Source organism: Xiphias gladius, chromosome 8, assembly GCF_016859285.1.
Source record: "Xiphias gladius isolate SHS-SW01 ecotype Sanya breed wild chromosome 8, ASM1685928v1, whole genome shotgun sequence".
NCBI classification, from domain to species: Eukaryota; Metazoa; Chordata; class Actinopteri; order Istiophoriformes; family Xiphiidae; genus Xiphias; species Xiphias gladius.
The window spans coordinates 24,978,124-24,995,135 of record NC_053407.1 but is presented as its reverse complement, the minus strand read 5'-3'; the positions used below and the strand labels follow the sequence as shown (position 1 = coordinate 24,995,135).

Here is a 17,012-nt window from a genome sequence, read left to right as displayed (position 1 = left end):
AATTACTGTAGCTGTTAAGTGAATACAAACAAGCGGGATTTTGGCTGCACAGTTCGACACAACTGGCGATCTCACCAGAAAGACGGAGCAGCCACAAGAAAGAACCTCCATTATCAAGGAGGTTCTTTCTTGTGGCTGTAGCCGAGTACCATCTGTTTTGATTACTAAGTGAAATGACATTTGTAAAGCCCGAAAGGCTTCAATATGTTTGTTGTTAACAACACAACATTTCTGTTACAAGCCTGGCCACTGAATCGGAAGGCTGATATTTCCATCAGCAACATTCAAACATTTACAGTTTGGTCTCGATTTGATCTTTTCTTATTTAAACAGTCCTTATTAATTCAATGTCGTCTATCTTTGATGACAACTCAAGCAGTAGCCCTAAAAATAATAAATAAATAAAAATAAAATAAACAACTTTCAGCCCTGATAAGTTGTTCTCAACACATACATCAACGCAGCACTGTGCTCTTTTTCCACGATAGAAGAGACGGAAATAATCAAAACTGAATTTCAGTTATAAAAACAATCATTTAAGTTATAACAATGATATGTCTCTGTGTAGTTTTGCCTGATGTGTCACCGGCACTTGCACTGATATAAATAGCATTGTTTCAACCCCAAATGTTTACTAGGGCATACATATACTAATTTAAAAACAAACATCTTTGGTTTATTCTTTATTTTTTTCAAAAACCTATCAACTTTTAAGAGGAGAGACAGAAGAAAAAACTGTGAAACATAAATGATTAGTGCACAACTTCCTTGGCGTTCTTTTATAAAGTGCTTTGTAATTGCGTTTTGAAAAGTATCTTTAAAATAACTCTTCAAAGGGTGGATCACAACCGGAGAATACAGAGACAAAAAGGTAACGAGTAACGAAAACTGATATCACAAATTAAAACAAACCACTCCTTTTTTGATAAATGATGCTTAATTAAATTAAATCGCTCGCCTGATTCATGACACTGTAGTTGAACGGCTCAAACAGACGAGATCACTAACACAGATGCAGTTTGCTAAATTGCTCCCATCAACCCAGATGGTCTCGTGTCCAACTAAGACTGCTAATGTTTGTAATCTCATCTGGGTCTGATCTGCTGTGACAGCGCGTAAGCAGGCTCAGATTGAATCAGGCCCATTTGGACTATCAATTTCCTGTTGCAAGCCTTTCACTAAATCTGGTGGGCGGAGTGACGTGGAGTCCTAAAGAAAAAAGGAGCAACAATGAGACGATGTGAAACATGGCTTCCTCTTCCACTATCACAGCACACCACTTCCATTATGGCCTGATAACAAATACTGAGGTTAGCCATTATTTTTAAATGATATCCCATTTATTCAAGTTCACTGCACTTAAGAAAAAGACATATTTTACTACATTAAATATGTAAAACCCCTATATTGCAGAAAATCTAGCTCCACATGTTTTTATTCTAATATAAAGCCAACAGTCAAGTCAGTTTGCTTTGATGCTTTGATGCACTGACGCATTGCTACCCAAGAGTAAAACTTTATACTTCCTGGAGTTAAGTTTGCAGTATTTAACTCAAATTCTAACTGCCATGGCGGTCACGAAGACGCCGCATAACTCGGGCTGACCCACCACGGCACATTCGTACGGAGGTGAGACACTCCCTCTGCATCGTTTCACCATGAAAGAAGTGGGCTCCAGAGTATGTCAGCGTCTGATCTTCATGGTTAACTTTGAAAAGTAGCAAACGTACAAAAACCGAAAATAGAGGCCAGGATAAGAATCCGAGTGTTTGGCAGCCTCTGAAATGAGGCTGTTTGAATGTAGGAATAATGAGTAATAGGCAGAAGTACTTTATACTAGGCCAATCCAGGTTTTATCCATTTTTTTAATTCCTTTTTTTAAGTAAGTTATGCTGCACCTCATTCCTTTCCAGGTACCATTGTTTTGACACTACTGCAGAGTTGCGACGATTAGTTGATTCGTGGATTAGTCAACTGAGAGAAAATGAATCATAACGATTTTGGTAATCAGTTAATCATTTACCGGTTATTTTTTAAAGCTCTTCCAATGTCCTGGTTTTTTGGGGGGTTTTGGACCGTTGGTTGCGTAAAACAAGGCATCTAAAATGCACCACCTTGGGCTCCGGGAAACTGAAATGGACATTTTTCACTTTTTTCCTGATGTTTTATAGAAATGATTCGTTTAATCATTTAAAAAAATATCAAAAAATGAATCGATAGTGAAAACAATCATTAGTTGAAACACTGCACTACAGCCTTGAGTTAATCAAATCTGAATATGAATCTGAAATAATGATTTTACTGAAAAAGAAGCTGTACTGTATCACAAATAATCCTGACAATCAGTTAACACTTGAACGGGAGAATTCCCCGGCGTGCTGGGTTTTAGGGAAATACTGTGGAAATACTGTGCTCGATGACTCTGCATTTTATACATGACAGAGCCGCTAAAGCATTGCTCACGGACACAGTGAAAATACTGGACAGAAAATAAGTAACAGATGTATATTAAAAAGTTAAGACTGAGCAAACAGCAGAAATTAATTTCCCGGGCTGCAGAAAGCGAGAGCAGAACCCCTGGCTGCTGATATCAGGTTGAACCTTGTCCAGGTCAACTATACGACCACAGAGCGTTTGAGTACACCGTGTAAAGCCGTCTGCAGGGATAAATGCACACTGTTCTGAGCCTCCTGCGGGAGGAGAGTGGGAATGATCTAGAGAAAGACGGAACGAGAAGGAGATGGGGATAATCCAGCGGACAGATGTTTGCGAGCGCGTTGAAGAGCCCTCGCTGCCCAGAGGATACGGATTATAGGGATGGAATTGCTAACAGGAACATAGAGGGCCTGCGGTGGGCTAAATGATTAGCCAACACACACCCGTGACAGCTAGCCAATGCACGACCTTCTGAGGTAAAGGCAGCAGCTATTGTTAAGCCACATGTAATGAAAGGAAGACTCATTCTCCTGCTGCTGGAGAAAAGCTGGGATTTAAACTAGCCCTGGTAAAGCAATGCACAAAAGCAGCCTGCAGAGGAAGTAGTGTGAGAATACAGAAGTAGGACATTTTGCCAAGAAATAGGGCTCGGCTCAACGTGCTACCTGTGCTTGGTAATTACTAAATCGAGAGGGGTGTTGCTCTTTCAGACCAACGGCCAGGTCAAAACTCCAGCATCTGCAAAAGGTGAATGAAAGCTCATGTGACCATTAACTAAGAGAGGCGCTCCCTCATGCACAGGACCACAGAGTAAAGTGCCGTGCAATAAAAACTGCCTTGATAGTAGAGAGCTTTTGGATGTCTCATTGTGATTTAAAGACCAAGGACACACTCAGACGTAGGTGAACATCTCCCGTTCCCCGGCTGCTGGGAGAGCTGAGCGCTAAAACATTCTGACAGGTACACACACCCACACACATACACAGCCGTGGAGACGGTGCGGAGCAGCACTGCCCTCACTCAACTGGGAATAAAAGCAGCTCCCCTACAATACACTCATGCCTTGAGCAAAGGTGCCGTAATGCATGCCTCCTTCGCCAGACTGCCAGCCTTGTCACAGGCATTACGGTTTTCATTTGGCCGGTCAGGTTCAGTGGGTTCACCCACAGTGGCCGTGGTATCGTTACTGTACATAAGTGTGTCCATATGCCCAGGCTACATAGGATTTAAAGCTTTAAAGTGAGTAGCTGTCTCCAATCCCAGGCTCTGTTGTTCTGGATAAGGGTACTGGGCAGCTTCTCAAGCCCCTCGACACTCAAATACACACACTTTAACGATACACAGGCCTTTGAACACACACTTTTAAAACCAGAGGGCCGATGCACTACCTGGAGCCATCTATCAGCCACAGGAGACAGGTCGTGTCCCACAGGGCCCTGGTTAAGAGCAAGGGGGGGACATCTGGATGGGAACCATCTGGGGGTCTGCTCAGCTACTTCTGCAGCAGGCAGGCAGGTCTGCTGGCCACAACACCAGAACAAAGGCAGGCTGTAGTCTGGCCCCCCATGGCCCCGCAGGAGCCCTCAGTCTGGCTGCCCCCAGACACAGCACAACACAGTCGGCCTTCAGGAGGATTTGAGGCATGAATGCATGATCCCGATTCACCTATAGCCATGTCTGAGGCAAGGACGAGCCTCCTTTACTGTTCAAATGACAGTGTATCATACACAAAAAGAGGACTGTGAATGGGAGTAGATGTGAAATGTACTTATTTACTCATTTTGTCAGCCTACTAATTATTTTCAGGGCATTCAAGATTATTCCAGCATTTACTGAGCGTAAGTCAGGACAATACTGCAGATCAGTTGCCACTGGCTAGAAAGTCTTGTACCTGAAACAACTGCAGGCGATGTGTCCATCAACAGCTGTGCGACCTTTCAAAACATCTTTCAATGAGACAGGCCCCCTAAATCATTTACTGAATGTGTATATTGTGTATCCAAAATTTGGACAGGAATAATGTCTGTTTCCAACCCGGAGCATGAGATTTCTGGATAAACCTGCCTTTTGTTTCCAATTTATGGGTCCGTGTGGAAGTCTCTCCAACTTACATGAGAGACAAGGACGAGGAAGACATGTCTTTCCTTCCTGACTCACCTTCCCTAGACAATTTAGTTGTCTTTCTCTATGATCCAACATGGTGTCGAATATCTTGTATATTATCTTATCTCTCCCGCTGGTCTTCATATTACGACGATCAGGGGGCTATTATCTGCTAACACCCAGGACTGAATCCGCCCTGTTTAACACTCTCCCTGTCACTCACGACTGTTTGCAAACACTCCGCATGACTAGCACAATGCCAGACTCGACGAGCTATTGGGGTGTGCATTACAGTATACAGTAAGAGCGGATTAGAGAGCATGTAAAGTCAAAACCAGAAATCTTTAAGGACTGCATAACATTGAAATCCCGTAACAGAAGAATCACCGAGTAAATTCAGTCATGCTACATTTAATCAAAGCAAAATAGATTAAGTTGAGCTTTCAATTTCACATCAAACTACCAGCATGACAACAGTGGCTGTATGTCTGTTATTGGATCAACCTGACTGCACAACAATGTCCAGACTACCAGACACAACGGCCACAGAAGCCAAGTCCTTCCCACGAGCGAGCCAGCTGTCTTCCCGTCAGCGCTATCCTGCTGTACACTCTACTAATATCTCTACTGTCATCTGGCTCTGAAGGCAGCTCAGTTTACACACGACTGCAGTTACTGGCCATCTGCGGTGCATTATTAAAGGCTTTTCATGACAAGAAATGATTCCAGCGGGCCATCGGAGCATATAAAGAACTGTCAGACGATACCGCTGGCGTGATGTAATGCTGTGATCGTCACTGTTTGCTTTGTGGCTGCACTGGTGCATTTCTGAGAAGCATCACACGGTGGTCCCGTGGCTACAGATGCAGCACTGCGGCCAAAAGGCCACGGGACTGATCCCCGCAGCAGCAGCCGACGTGTCCATCAAGAGCTGAGGGGTTGTCAGCCAGGACAATAAAGCTCTGTGTGTTCAGTCACAGCGAGTCAGCTAACTGTTCAAATCGGTAAACGGACAGAGAGACTGCGGTGTTGCTCCTGTAAAGACACACACAACCACAAACACACGCACAGAGAGTCTACTCTGTCCTTGAGAGAAGAGCAATGTCAGTCACAGTGAGTTACCGTCTCCACCGCTGAAGTTTACCTTGAGTAAAGGTGAACAGAGTCAGGTCGCTTTCATAAGCTGGCAATGTGTGTGCATGTAAATGTGTGTCTGGAAGTGTGTAAAGCGTAGGAAATTTCCAAAGGGGTCAGGATAAAAATGCTCTTAAAGACAAAATGAAATACAGGTAGGGCTGGGTATTATGGTTAAAAATGATAACAGGATATTAAGGTAGGAAGTAGAGCTTAAACATTTCGTTGATTACCGGATTAGTCCACTGACGGAAAATTCGTCAGCAACTATAACAAATGTTAATGGTCATTTTCAAGCAAAAATTACCTTGTTTCAGGTACTCAGTTGTGAAGATTTGCTGCTCTTCTTCGTCTTATGTTATAGCAAACTGAATACAGTATATATATTTTTCTTTTGTGTTGTTGGACAAAAAAAATAATGAAAGAAGACCACCTGTTTTTTTTTTAAAAAAAAAATTTTTTTTTTTTTTTTTTTTTTTGTAGACTAAACAATCCATTTATCGTCACAAAATAACTGGAATTTTAAATCTATAACGAAAATGATCGCGACCCGCAGCCCCAATAATACAAACATTTTTCTCACTGATATGTTTCACAATATCGAGATAGGTCTGATCTAATCCAAAGCACTATCTTTTTGCACATGTTAAACCAAAACCCTAGCAACTCATTTTGTCAGTTTTCTAATCAGTAAGACAAATATGTTACTGAAAAAGCTCCCAGCCCGAAATATGAAAACCTTTCCTGCGTTCAAGCTTGTTCACATTTTTTCACTGAACTGTTCAAAAACTTCCAGGATTTTTCTTCCCCCCGCTGGCAGAGCGCTCTGACAAAAACGGTCTCTACGTCTGATCAGAAATAAAGTGATCATGCAGCCAGAAGCGGCTGAGCTTTTTGGAGCAGTGCAGACAGTAGTGAGACAAAGTGCAGACCGCATACAAATTTATGCACTGACCGAAAATAAAAACAACAACGTATTAAAAGCAAATCGGAAACGATTAGCGAAGGACTTTGGACAGAGAAGGTTTCCAGTAGTGGGAATGAACATAAAACCAAAACTAACACCATAAATTCGGGGTTTATTTGCCAATATGGATATCAAGTGTTGTGTTATTTGATAGTTTAATGATGAGATTTTGCAAGAAAAACAACAACTCAGGCCGAAAGGCAGATCATGAGGAGATGAAAATGAACTCTGCTCTGGTATGCATTTGTGCTTATGTCAGTATTGTGAAACTGACTGTTTTGGGGTTTGTCCGTTGCACGCTCTGCTGCGAGCTGGTTTTCGTGCATTGTGTTGTGTCTCTGAGCATATGTGCCCGTGTCCCTTGGTGTGTAGGAGTAAGAGTCCTCCTCGACGAATGACTAAAAAAAGGCCTCCGCCTGCAATGCTGTTGACCCTGTGACCTGATGGCCACGCGGCTCAGCTGGATCCAGCAGGAGAGAGGTGAGGTCCAGAGGTGAAGAAGTGCAAGGAAATAAGAGCTTGGCATCACATTTTAGCATCTGCATCCAATTTCAAACAGGAACAACAGGAACAAACTCAGCCTTCATCCAGCTTTTCCATTTTATTTTTACCTTCACACTCACTAAGAGCTTATTTTCTTTCATCTCCCCTGAGCAGAAAGAAGCCTTAAGACCGGGATAGTCTGAATGCCTCAGAGTACACCCTGTACTGATATTTAATTCACCTTTAAATCTTGTCAATCAAATGTGGTGGGCACAAGACTTAAAATAATTGATTTAAAATATTTATAAAGAACAAGGTTTTAAAAAAAATAATATTTCACTCAACTGCAGGTTCCCCCTGCCTCCCTCCATTCATCCAGTTGGCACTAAGCTTCTTAAGTGAGTCTGAGTCCACAGGATCACAAATGTTCTCAAATCGAGGCCCAACCACAGCTTCTCTTGCCAGTGAGACATACAGTAGTTCTTCCTCAGAGGTGTTTTTCATTTTTATCCCAGACATTCTTTCTACTGCTGATAGGGTCAAGGTCAAAGTCTGGACGCCTCCACCTCTTTTTTTTTTTCATTTGTTTGTTGAGCAACAAATATGGCTCACACAAGCTGCGTGTGTTTTTAAGTAACGTGCCAAGTAAGTAAACCATTGGCTTTGTCACAGTTCTCTTGCATTACTTGTCAGGCTTTTTTGTTTTCAAATAAAACCATTATCATGACGCAAACCTGTGTACAGGTTTAGATCCCTTTGTACTTCTTCGCAGCTATGAATCCTCAGCTGTGGTATCTGGATTTTTGAGGCCGTTTGTTTTCCTTTACGGGACGATTTTGATGAGAATTTAGGTCAAAAGAATACATTAGGGCTGCAAAAGTGCCCCTCACCATTTCTCAGCACTCAAGATGACGTCTTCAGATATATAACCCAAATATATTCAGTTTACAATGATGTGAAACTGACAAATGCAGCAAATCATCACAAAGGAGGAGCAGGAACGAGTGAATGTTTGACTTTTTTTGCTTGAAAAACAACCAAAACGATTAAATTTTTAAAAGAAAGCTGAAGATTAATTTTCTGTCGATCGACTAATCGAGGAATCGACCAATGGTTTCAGCTCTAAAATAAAGTATAAATAAAATCCCGTTACACATGAGCAGTGAGGTAGTGTAAAGGATTACAACTCCGCAGTTACTCACATCAGGAACGCTCTGGGACTTTTGGGGTCCGTCCTCTTACCGACAGTTACCTTATTTACGTGTTGTGTGAGCGAGCTTGCTCCTGAAGCCAGTGATGCGCCTCCACTCGGGACTTAGTTCTGAGTTGGAGGGGCCGGGACTTCAGGAGTGCTGCATACAGTCACCTGGCCAACGTTGAGCTAGCTGTCGTTGGTAAATAAACAACTCCAAAACTATGCTGACTGCCGGTTTAAATAAGCCATAACTGACTTTTTGGTCTGCATGTGGGAAGAAGTAAGCCGCTGTATTTTAGTCTCGACCAACTGCTGAGGGGAATATCTGGCTCTTTAGCTGCTAGATGTTCCGCTATGTACACCAGCTGGTCGCTAACTAGTCTGCCGTTCGGTGCTGAGAAGGCAGCGTACAATGTGTTTTTTAGAGCTTTTCCACATGAAAACAGCTGCCCTGCTGCGGGCAAAAACAACACTATAAGAGCGGTGAGAGTGAACCAGAGCAGTAAAGTTGTGGGCCAGACAGCTAAACAGTGAGCTGCATCTCTCTACAATGCTTCACAAAGCCAAGGGGAGCCGCAGATTCAGGTGATAAATCTCTATGGGTTCGTCACTATGAGCGACTCCGTTCACCTTGTCATGTCAAAACATTGTTATTATGAAAATATCAATTATAGGCGCTTTACACATAATGTCTTGTTTCTACTTCCTCTTGCATTAAATACAGAATATGTAGTATGAGTACGGAGGCGTCGGAGAAAAGTACAGAGCCCAAAATCACACATCTGGGGTTTACAAGCTGTACAGCTGATGTGCAAAGATTTTCGAAGGCACTTTTTGCTTAGATGGGATGTTGAGTAATTACCTCCACCAAGGAGGATGTGTTTTCACCCATGTCCGTTTGTAGGTTTGTTTGTCAAGCAGGACTATGCAAAGAGCACCGATCCAATTGCCCTGAACTTGGTGGAGGGATGGGGCATGGACCAGGGAAGAACCCATTCAACCAGCATTTTTTTTCCACTTTCCCTAACAGTGCGAGGCAATTTTTCGCCTCGGCGGAGGTATGCGATCTACTGAGTGCCAGTCTAGTTTTATACCGAAATGATAGCCACAGACTCAGAGCCAACCAGTGTGCACCTGCCCGTATTCAGATGATTTTCAAAAATAGAACTATATCAACGTAGTAGATTACATTTTTCAAGCAAATTGCCCAACTGTGTAAATGAAGTTCGATATCTGCAAATAGACAAAACACACACCCATTTACAGGCATTACGACGGAAGATTAGAGTAGATGGATGGATCACAAATAGAGAGTATAGCTTTATAAAGGGAGACAAATGGGAACCTGACAGCTACTAAACACATTGGGAAACCAGCAAATTGGCCAGAATTTTAATGCTTCTTCAAGACTGTCATGCATTTTTAATCTATCTAATAAGCCTTGCTGACCTCATATTTTTTAGCTGAGACTGGCTCAGGGCGAACACTCAAATGTCCACAAAGCTTCAGCGCAGCAGTGGCAGCATCTGACCGAAGCGAATGGTTCTGTAATTGGCATTACAATTTGTGGAAACCAAAGAATTCGACTGGTTCAGCTCTGCAGCCTTGTGCCTTTGTTGGCAGTAATGTTTTTTACCCTAGAGAGCTGCTTCTCATAGAAACACGTCAGGCCACTGGGCATGAATGGCAGCCCGTAATATCTCTGCATCCGGCTGTTGTTCATGCGATGCAAACGGTGCATTAATGTGGACGTCACGTTCAGCTGTTGGGGAGATTTGGACAGACTACAGCACACAGGAAAATGTGTGAGCTGTTAGATGGTGGATACGGTATGATGGAGCCTTCTTCCTGCTTTTTATTAAATTTTTATTAAACAAAATCAAATTACCTTTATTCCTGCAAAACTGCATACATTATCTTTTGTGATTATTCCATGCTATAAATAAACATATTCTGCATGTTATGTAATGTTTCCAACTAACATTGCTGAAATTTCCCTCACAAACTGCTATTTATGCTGCCGAACAATTGTGGCCCTAAAAAAAAGGGAATCTGGACGTGACCGATCTGGGAACAACATCATCTCTATATTTAACTTTTGATTAAATGCTTTACTTAGGATTTTTCTAATCAAAACAGTGACTTACACTTAATAGCTTTGGATGACTGTCATTATATTTGTAAAAGGCATTAAAAGATTACGCCATTTAACATTATTAAGCATTTTAAACAGATTTTAGACAGACTGACAGTAGAGTCAGTGATATATAGGCTAATTGCCTGTATATCACTGCAGCACTTTGAAGTAGATACTGTAATGACCAAGCAAGTAGTCAATATCCAGAACATGGAGCACATCTATGAACTTGGTGCTTTCCTGCTTCCTCTTGGAGATTTATAGAATTAGTCTTGGTTAGTTTACTCGTTTCCAAATCACAGTACTGCTGCTACTGCTCACTGATATGACCTAAGACAATGTAAGGGCGTAAGGTTTGGTTTCGGAAAAACGGGAACACCGCGAATATAAGGGTTCTTCAATCAGAGAAAAAAAAAAAAATCATATTGCTATTTATTTCTGTATTCAATGGCTCTTTTCCTTTCTTCTATGTTTCATTTCTGACCCAGTCAGGCAGCCTTTTTCCCAATGCTTTTTGTGAATTTATTTATATACATTTTGTGATATTGGTAATTGTGGCTTCCATAATGTCAGTTTAATAAAATATTTAAATGCTGTGTTAAATCTGTATTATTAATGCACCAATCTTACTGGACTGGACATCAGATTTATTTTCACTGATAGAGAATTAAAGCAGCAGTTTGACGTTTTGGCCAAAACGCTTTTTTGCTTTCTTGCTGAGAGTTAGATGACAAGTTTGACACAACTCTCATATTTGTCTGTTAAATGTGAGGCCGGAGCCAGGAGATGATTAGCTTAGCTTATCTTAGCACAAAGACTGGAAACAGATGGAAACAGATAGACTGAATCTGTCCAAAGGTAACAAAATCCACCTACCAGCCCCTCCAAAGCTCATCAATTAATATGTTACAGCTTGTTTGTTAAATATGTTCAAAAAACCAAAGTGTAAAAATAATAATTCACCATTTTAGGGGGGATATTTCTTGGAGTAGTTGCCAGGCTACCAAGAGAGACTCCAGGAACTCCCCGTAAAACAGCAAATTGGCGTTTTTGTGTTGGTTTTACAGTTTCCTTTTCTGACCGAATTAAACAAACGAGATATAACGTGTTAATTAATGAGCTTTAGAGGTGCTGGTAGGTGGATTTAGTTATCTATGGATTGACAGAGGCTGGCTGATTCTCCCTGTTCCCAGACTTTATGGCTGGCTGTAACTTTATGTTTATTGAACAGATATGAGAGTGGTATCAATCTTCCCATCTAACTCTCATTCCCAGAAACTATTCCTTAGAGATAAGAGACAGCCAGGAATCAGCGTTATAGATCATTTATTTGCAACTTTAAACATGTTGTAATTTAGGTAAGCATAGACTGTAATATTTTTCATTAAAATCAGTTCTTCTTCTTGTATTGTCCTCGTGACATTATATTTTCTACATCTGGCAAATTGTCAAAAAGACCACAAGAAAAAGACGCTAACAAACACAACAAACTAGAGCCAGAAATCAAATATATGGTGTGTTACCTTATATCACCCTTTGGTTGTTTGCCACTGTAACATTTCAACTGTGCATCTTGTTTTTCACACCGTGGTCAGACAGGCGATTGATGGGGAAGTGATTACATGGGACACAGTCATGCTCCCACACACACACACACACACACACACACACACACACACACACACACACACACACACACACACACACACACACACACACAAACAAACACACACACGAGCCAACGAATAGTATCTAGTTCCTCAGAGAGTAATGTTCCTCTATCTGTGTTAAAATCAAACACAAGCCTTTTCGGTCCCCGCAGCCACTGTCGCCTCTGGCATCTACGCTCTGACAGGTATTCAGTAATCACTGTCAAATCCTCACCTGCAGAGAGGTGCACCTGTGGCCATGTGACGGTCGGGTTCAACAGCTATGTGCTAAAGCTACATTTTCAACACATGTAATATATCCCTTATTTGTTATCTTGCAAGAGGTTTTTAGGATGTATGGCGCTGTATAAAGCAGGAGTCCACCAAAGCCTCTATTTCATCGGAAATTAAAAAAAAAATTGAGGTTTTAACTTCAATTTCAGGAGACCATTTATTCTTTACATAACAAAAGTGGAAACACAAAAGCAGCTGTAGTTTGTTTCCTCCCCTGAAGCAGTGAGGAGGTCTAAAAGGTGATTCATGATTTCCAGATGACAAACCATATATCCAACAGCCTCATTTTACTGTACAGAACCTCCACATGGGAGCCACATGGTGTCAACATGCACAGCTGCGCGTTGATATGACATTCCCATACGTCCTGACAGGAAGCTGCGAGCTGCAGAACAAAACAGCAGCCAGAAAACAACAAACTGTTTGGAGGCTCACAGAGCCATATTTGTCAGGCTGAAGAGAACATGTCGCCCTTGAATAGACCTTCCTCAAACATGAAATTCCCAATGAAATTCCATAATCCATTATGATTTATAATCCGGGGCGGATTAGGCGGCATTCCATTAGGTCCCCCCCCCCCCGTCAATGAAGAGATTGGACACTACAGAAAACCCGTTTTCTGGGTCACAAAATATATAAAAGTCATATGTGTTAAATCCGGGGCTAAATATAGGTTTCCCTGCGTGTGGAGGCATTCCAGTTTCAGAGGGACATTTCTATAATCCATTTCATGCCTCGTCTCATGAGCTGACATTCCACCGCCACAGACATAACCTGCTGACTTCTCCTCAGATTTTCCTTAGGCTTTTGTCAGTTTCTCTCTACAACCGGACTGTCTAATTCACAGCATATGAATCGTATTCATCTTGGCTTGAGCTTGCTGTCACAGTACATGCAGCTCTACCATATCGGCTGAAATTTTTCACTAAACACAACCAAACTAAGTGTTTTCCCACTAACTACTCTTGGGAACTAAATCAAAATAAAAGTTCCCTTTGTGAATTCCTGTTTGCCAAATTGGGGGGCAGGAACTATGGACCAGGATCGAAATTTAGACATAAGTTCCCCTGGATCAAACTGCAGGTAAAGTTCCATAGCTAATGAAATTGTTTCTAGGAATATTCCCACAGTGAAAACGGGCTATTAGACTCAACTGAGCCGGTCTTCAAATCAAACTAGACAATCAGGTGGAAGGCACTCGAGAGGCAAATAAATACAACAACAACGAAAGGTTCTTTCACCCAAGGACTTTATCCCTATCACTCTGGCTGGTTTCTTCACTTAGATTTTTGCTTGTTGCTTGAAAATCCAGATCTGAACCACAACAAAAATCAAATCAACTGTTCCCTGGCCAGAACAAATATACCATGTAAATGTAATTTATGTGATTTTGAGATATCTTGTCAGTCAAACATGGGCAGAACCATGTCCTCTGTAACATTTGTATAATACTGCAGGTGTTGTCGAGTTACTTTCTTACCTCTAACACAGGCCCGGCTCCCAGGATGATCTGCTCCACCCCGCTGGCAAACCCCTTCTGGCTGAGTGCAGTCAGGTGATGAATGAGGAAGTTGGTGCTCTGGGTCTTCCCAGACCCGCTCTCACCAGAGATTACTATGCATTGGTTCTTTCTTCGCTGTAGCATGGCATGGTATGCCACATCTGCCACAGCATAAATGTGGGGCTCCAGCTTCCCCAGTGTGTGGTTGTCGTACAATTTGACATACTTAGGATTGTAGATTGGCAGGAACTGGAATGGGTTAATCACAATAAGAATACTCCCAATGTAAGTGTAGATCTTCTCCTGGCGGAAACGCGCACGGAGGCTCTCCAAAAGGGCGCGCTCTGTTAGCTCCGGGAGAGCGCAGAGGTCGGACGGAGGGTCGCTCCCTGCTGGCTGGGGGAGAAAGCCCCGTTCGACCATGCGCCGACGCTCCTCAGTCACCCGCAGCCACATCTGCAGGCTGCCGCCGTAATGAATAGATCCATCCAGGTTCTTCTCCCGCAGGAGGAAACGGTAGTCATCGCCGCTGCCCAGACCGCTGCGATTCTCCAGGGCGCTTCGTGGCCATAACATCATCCGCTGGACAGGGCAGTCGCCGGGGTTCAGGATCCATTCCTCCCCGCCAAACTCCTTCACCTCGGCCAACACATAGCATTTGGTACGCTCCAGGCGCAACCGGTCGATGAGGCAATCGATGGCTTCAGCAGCTGTGGTGTTCTTGCGGGCGCTGACGGGGCAATAGATGGTGCCCTCAGCCAGGGCGCCTGGGTAGACGCGCAGGGTGAACTCCTGGTCCTCCAGGCGCCGCCGCATGCTGCCACTAGCGGTGGCCATGTTGGCACTGCTGGCGTAGCTGCAGCCGCCATCTTGTAAACTCATGGTGGCGCAGCAGGTCCCATCAGCACACCGCTCTCTGGGCCCAGAGGACTGACTCAGGACATCCCAACTGGAGGAGGACAATGACAGAAATGAAGAGAGAGATGAGAGAGGCAGACAAATGGTTAAAGATTATGGCAAAACAACAGAACAATAGGGATTCAGAGGATAAATTAGGGGTTTCAGACATCAGTTCGTGTCCTCACGGCCTCGGGCATTTCCATTACATTGAGTCACAACAGGGTCAATAGAGTCACGGCGATTTCATCTGTCCCATGACAGAGTAGGAAAACTCAATAGGCTTTCTGTTTCAGACCGTAAAGGGAACTACTATCACAACCGCCACAAAAGAGGAGCATGAGACCAAGTCAAAGAGACAGACAAGAACTGATAGCTATTCAAAACAATGAGGAACAGTAGCTGCTTCATGAATGTAAAGGCTACTGGCCACAGCTTATCAGAGTCACATACCCTCTGAGTGTGTGTGTGTGTGTGTGTGTGTGTGTGTGTGTGTGTGTGTGTGTGTGTGTGAGAGTGTGTGTGTGTTAGTGTGTGAGTGTGTGAGTGTGTGAGTGTGTGTGTGTGTGTGTACTCATGTGATAATCCAAGGGCTCTAACCGTGTGCCAAGATTAACAGCTGCCACCTTCCACACAAAAGTCGCTGTAATGAGAGTACAATGGTGTAATTCACCACTTCCCTGTTGATAGTGGACATAGCACTCCATTTTCCGTCCCTTTTTCTTTTTACGTACACACATACAGAGTCCAGTTTCACAGACTACAAAGCTTCAGATGTGATGTGGGAAGAAAAATTGTTGGATATGCTGATGATTGTGAGACAGAAGTCAAGCTATAGAAACTGTAACTGTGGAATTTTGTCTCCCCAATTTTGTTTGCCAGAGTTAGTAAAAAAAAAAAAAAACACTGACCATGAGAAATAACTATAGCTATATATACATACATATATATATATGTATATATAAATATACATATACATATACATACACATATACACCTTTACACATATACACACACACACACACACACACACACACACACACACACACACACACACACACACACACACACACACACACATTGTGTAAAAACCAGGAGTAATGGTTTTGCCATGTTTGTTTCTGGCATCACTGACAGTATTTTCTATTCAATGATAATTCTTTGGTGACAGGAGTATTAGGAAACTGTGGCTCCGACTTTTGCAGGTCAGTTGTTTGTAGTATTTCTGATCTGGGAATTGAAACATATTCTACTCTATTGCAACAGTCATGAATACAGAAAATGTAAAATTCTGACAGTTGTGTTTTGCCAGACACCAGTCTCCATGGAAATACAAAATGCCAATACCAGACAACGACCAACGGTGTATTCTGCACACAGATAAATCAATATTACTGTGTGTAGAGCCAGAAGAGGAGAGGATGAAAAACTAAAGCTCAAAATGTAAAAACAGAAGCTAAACTGATCCCTACCAGCCGCCCTTTCATCTTCTGTTGTACGTTTCCTTTCCAAAATCGTACTTTTTAAAATTGATTTTACTGGTTTTCTACGTGGCTCCTCTCGCTCCCATGCCATTTCTGTCTCTGACTGTGCTCTGAATATTCATTGCCAACACAAACATACGAAAACATCACATAAATAAATTCCTACTATTTACTTCATAGTTCCCAGATCAAATCTCAAATCAAATGTTGTTTACGTGGCTGTTTATTTGGAACCGTGGCACTGAGAATAACAGGTCCTAAAGCAAACAGAAATTTGCACAATTTCCACCAAATTTCAAACTCAATTCAGAATTATCTGAGTGAAAACTACTACTGCTCTTGAATCCTGACTCCCTTTTATTTTCATGATAACATTTTACTTCAAAGGCTCTCTCAGCTAAATGCACGTGCTAGATAGATAAAGAAAGAGAGAAAAAGGAGAGGGTGAGCCAGCCCGTCGTCCTTTGAGCACCCCAAACAGACCCTCCTCTCCCTCCTGCTGTCTGGAGCAATCCTGACCACCTACATCAGTCTGCAGGAGCACACCACCACCAGACAGAGCCAGAGAGAGAGAGAGGGAGAGAGAGGGAATAGCCAGCTGGGTGTCTGTAAGAAACAAAGAAGTGAACTGTGCATGATGAAAGGCAGAGCGGAGGCAGAGAAGACAGAGCTGAGAAACAGACGGAGATGAGAGAGAGTACACAAGATTCAAAACGACGTCCCCCGCGACTG

At 42.6% G+C, this 17,012-nt stretch overlaps 1 protein-coding gene across 9 annotated transcripts in view; it reads right to left on the bottom strand.

The window, feature by feature from the left end:
- LOC120793171 (unconventional myosin-IXa-like) overlaps positions 1–17,012 on the bottom strand; it is a 163,690-nt gene that overhangs the window by 106,908 nt on the left and 39,770 nt on the right. For all 9 annotated transcript variants that reach the window (XM_040132969.1, XM_040132972.1, XM_040132971.1 and 6 more), the window contains exon 2: positions 13,879–14,848. In XM_040132969.1, coding sequence (XP_039988903.1) covers positions 13,879–14,781 — 903 coding nt within the window. In that variant the 5' untranslated portion in view covers positions 14,782–14,848. The remainder of the gene's footprint in view (positions 1–13,878; positions 14,849–17,012) is intronic.